The sequence below is a fragment of the Hylobates moloch genome, unplaced genomic scaffold, assembly GCF_009828535.3.
Source record: "Hylobates moloch isolate HMO894 unplaced genomic scaffold, HMol_V3 SCAFFOLD_9149, whole genome shotgun sequence".
In the NCBI taxonomy this organism is placed as follows: domain Eukaryota; kingdom Metazoa; phylum Chordata; class Mammalia; order Primates; family Hylobatidae; genus Hylobates; species Hylobates moloch.
In genome coordinates this window covers 1-2,742 of record NW_026661424.1, presented here as the reverse complement: position 1 = coordinate 2,742, position 2,742 = coordinate 1, and the positions used below count along the sequence as shown (strand labels likewise).

The window sequence follows — 2,742 nt, the reverse complement described above, 5'->3', positions numbered from 1 at the left end:
TGTGGTGTGTGTGTGGTGTGTGTGGTGTATGTGTGGTGTGTGTGTGCAGGTGTGTGTGTGTGGTGTGTGTGTGTGTGCAGGTGTGTGTGGTGTATGTGTGTGGTGTGTGTGTGGTGTGTGTGTGCAGGTGGTGTGTGTGGTGTGTGTGGTGTATGTGTGTGGTGTGTGTGTGTGGTGTGTGTGTGTGTGTGTGGCTTTGCATATGTGTAAGCACCATGTGAGGCAAGCAGGGACCCCAAATCCATCGCTAGGGGAGAAGATGCCACAGTGCCCTGCCATGGCACCTCTGCTCGTGCCAAGCCTGCCCCATCGACAATGGTCCCACCCAAGGCAAAACCAAGCAGACCCAAACCAGTAACAACCTATCCTCTTAGCCAGAGAGCACCTCCACACAAGTCTATCCTGAGTCCTAAAAGAGGATGGAAAAATCTCAAGTAAAAATCTCACGCCTGTAATCCCAGCACTTTGGGAGGCCAAGGCAGGCAGAGCACTTGAAGTCAGGAGTTCGAGACCAGCCTGGCCAACATGGTGAAACCCCATCTCTACTAAAAATACAAAAATTAGCCCGGTATGGTGGCGGGTGCCTATAACCCCAGCTACTTGGGAGGCTGAGGCAGGAGAACCGCTTGAACCAGGGAGGCGGAGGTTGCAGTGAGCCGAGATGGTGCCATTGCACTCCAGCCTAGGGGACTGAACAAGACTGTGTCTGGAAAAAAAAAAAAATATCCAGAAACATTCCCACCCCCTTCATACAGCCAGCTCTGAGTCACTGGCTGCTGGCTGGCCAGTCACACAGCACCACGGACATGCAGAGGTACCAGTGGGCACTTGGTATGTGTGGCTCAGATGAGGACACAGAGTTAGTCAGAAGATTCTCGGGCAAATGGATCCAAAACAGTCCTGGAATGCAAAATGTGAAGTATTTCCACAGCAGTGGCAGGAACACATGACTGGCACTATTTATAAGCGATAAAAGGGTTATTTCATGCATCCTCTTTAAGCTGCAAATACTTCATGTACAAAAGAAAAAAAACCTGTCCTTTTCATTCACGAGACTGGCTTAAGGATCAAATGAGATAATTTTTAAAAACTGATGATTTGACTTGAAGACATAAAGGGGTTTTGATTCTATTCTACGATAAATCTGTTTTTAATATAAAGATGTTTTCTTAAAATCTCTGTATGAAATTATCTCCAGAGAGACAGATTCACCATGTTTGCCCTGAGATTTAGAGGCCCCTGCCTGCCACTCCACACCCTGTTTGCGAGGGCCCATGTCACTCACTATGTAAAGAAGTCACTCCCTCTGGTTAATGGTAAAACCAGTTATGGGTCTTCCTGGGATGGTGGATGATCCACACGTGGATAATCAAGAGTTGACGATATGGGTTCCTCCCTCCCCTCCCCTCCCACCAGGGATCCCCGACGGAGGCCACAGCGAGACTCTTCAGCGGATGTAGATCATGTCAGACACGGCTCCAGGCAAGTGGGTCACGATCTGCATTCGCAGCCACCAGTAGTAGTCCATGGGGTGGTAGCGGGTGTAGGGGGTGGTGGCGGTCAGGGCGTGCGTGACGGCATCGATGACAGGGGACGTGTCCGTGGAGCCACTGCTGCAGTAGGTCTCCATCTTGGCGATCTTTTCATCAAAGTACTTCTTGCCGTAGTCCTTGCGCACAACCTCAGGCAGCTCGTCCCACATCTTCTTGGCGATGGCCCGAATGCTCTCAGGGCTGTAAAGGCTGGTGGCAGCGATGAAGTTGCCGGGCTCCACCACACTGACCTTCACGCCCAGGGGGTACATTTCATAGCGCAGGCAGTCCGAGAAGGCCTCCACCCCGAACTTGGTGATGCAGTACGGGGAGCGGGCCGGGTTGGCCATGCGGCCCAGCATGCTGCTGATGTTGACGACGCGGCCTACGGAGGGAGACAGAGATACCTGCTAAGGCGGCACTGCCCTAGGACACAGAGGGCAGAGTCTGGCATGTCTCCAGAGGCTTGGCTGGAACCACTTCTGAGCCACCCAGGAGCCGTCTCATTCAATAGGCAAGGCCAGCTCAGGCCCACGCATCAGCATCGGCACCCCTGGTCTTCCCTGGGAACCTGGCTGTGCCAGGCAGGACAGGGGAGGACAAGTGAGTGAGAAGCAGGAGGGCACAGTGTAATGGGCAACACACAACTGACTCAAAAAACAGATCAAGCCCGATGCAGTGACAATTTGGGGTGAAAACACAAGGGGAGAAGTGGGAGGCGAGACAGCTGTCTGTGTGGATCTGAGCTTTCACTATAGGCAAGGGCTGGTGCTGGTTAGGGAGAAATACAGCCTAAAAGCTTCCCCTTCCCCTTAGGGAGCTTAAAATCCAGCTCCAGTAGTACGATGTGCAGATAAATAACACACTAAGGTCAAGTGTCTATCCACTGACTGCAGCACTGACGATGGGGGTGGAGCCTGGGTGGAGCCCAGGAAGCCTGGCAACAGGGCAGCAGGCAGGGGCAGGGGCAGAGGCAGGGTTTCTGAACCTGACTTCAGGGCTAGGACATGAGGAGAGAGTCCTGGGCACTGGGAGAGTGTGGTGACCCCCCTCCTCCTCCCCCCGTCCAAAGGCCACAGGCCCAGCCTGGGGGCATCAGGGGCCTCCCACAGCTCCTCCTGGCCCTGGGAACAGAGGGGTTGGAAGTGGATTGCATTTGGCCCGGCCGGGGAAGCCCAGGCGGATCTGGGACCAGTTTTCCCTAGGTGCA

The 2,742-nt window shown here is 53.8% G+C and overlaps 1 protein-coding gene across 1 annotated transcript; it reads right to left on the bottom strand.

Moving 5' to 3' along the window:
• Positions 1-118: 118 nt before the first annotated feature.
• On the bottom strand, positions 119-1,939 carry BDH1 (3-hydroxybutyrate dehydrogenase 1; the record flags this gene model as incomplete). Its single annotated transcript, XM_032148517.2, has 1 exon — positions 119-1,939. A coding segment is annotated over one exon (492 nt), but the record flags the coding sequence as incomplete, so codon positions are not given.
• Between the last annotated feature and the right edge of the window lie 803 nt (positions 1,940-2,742).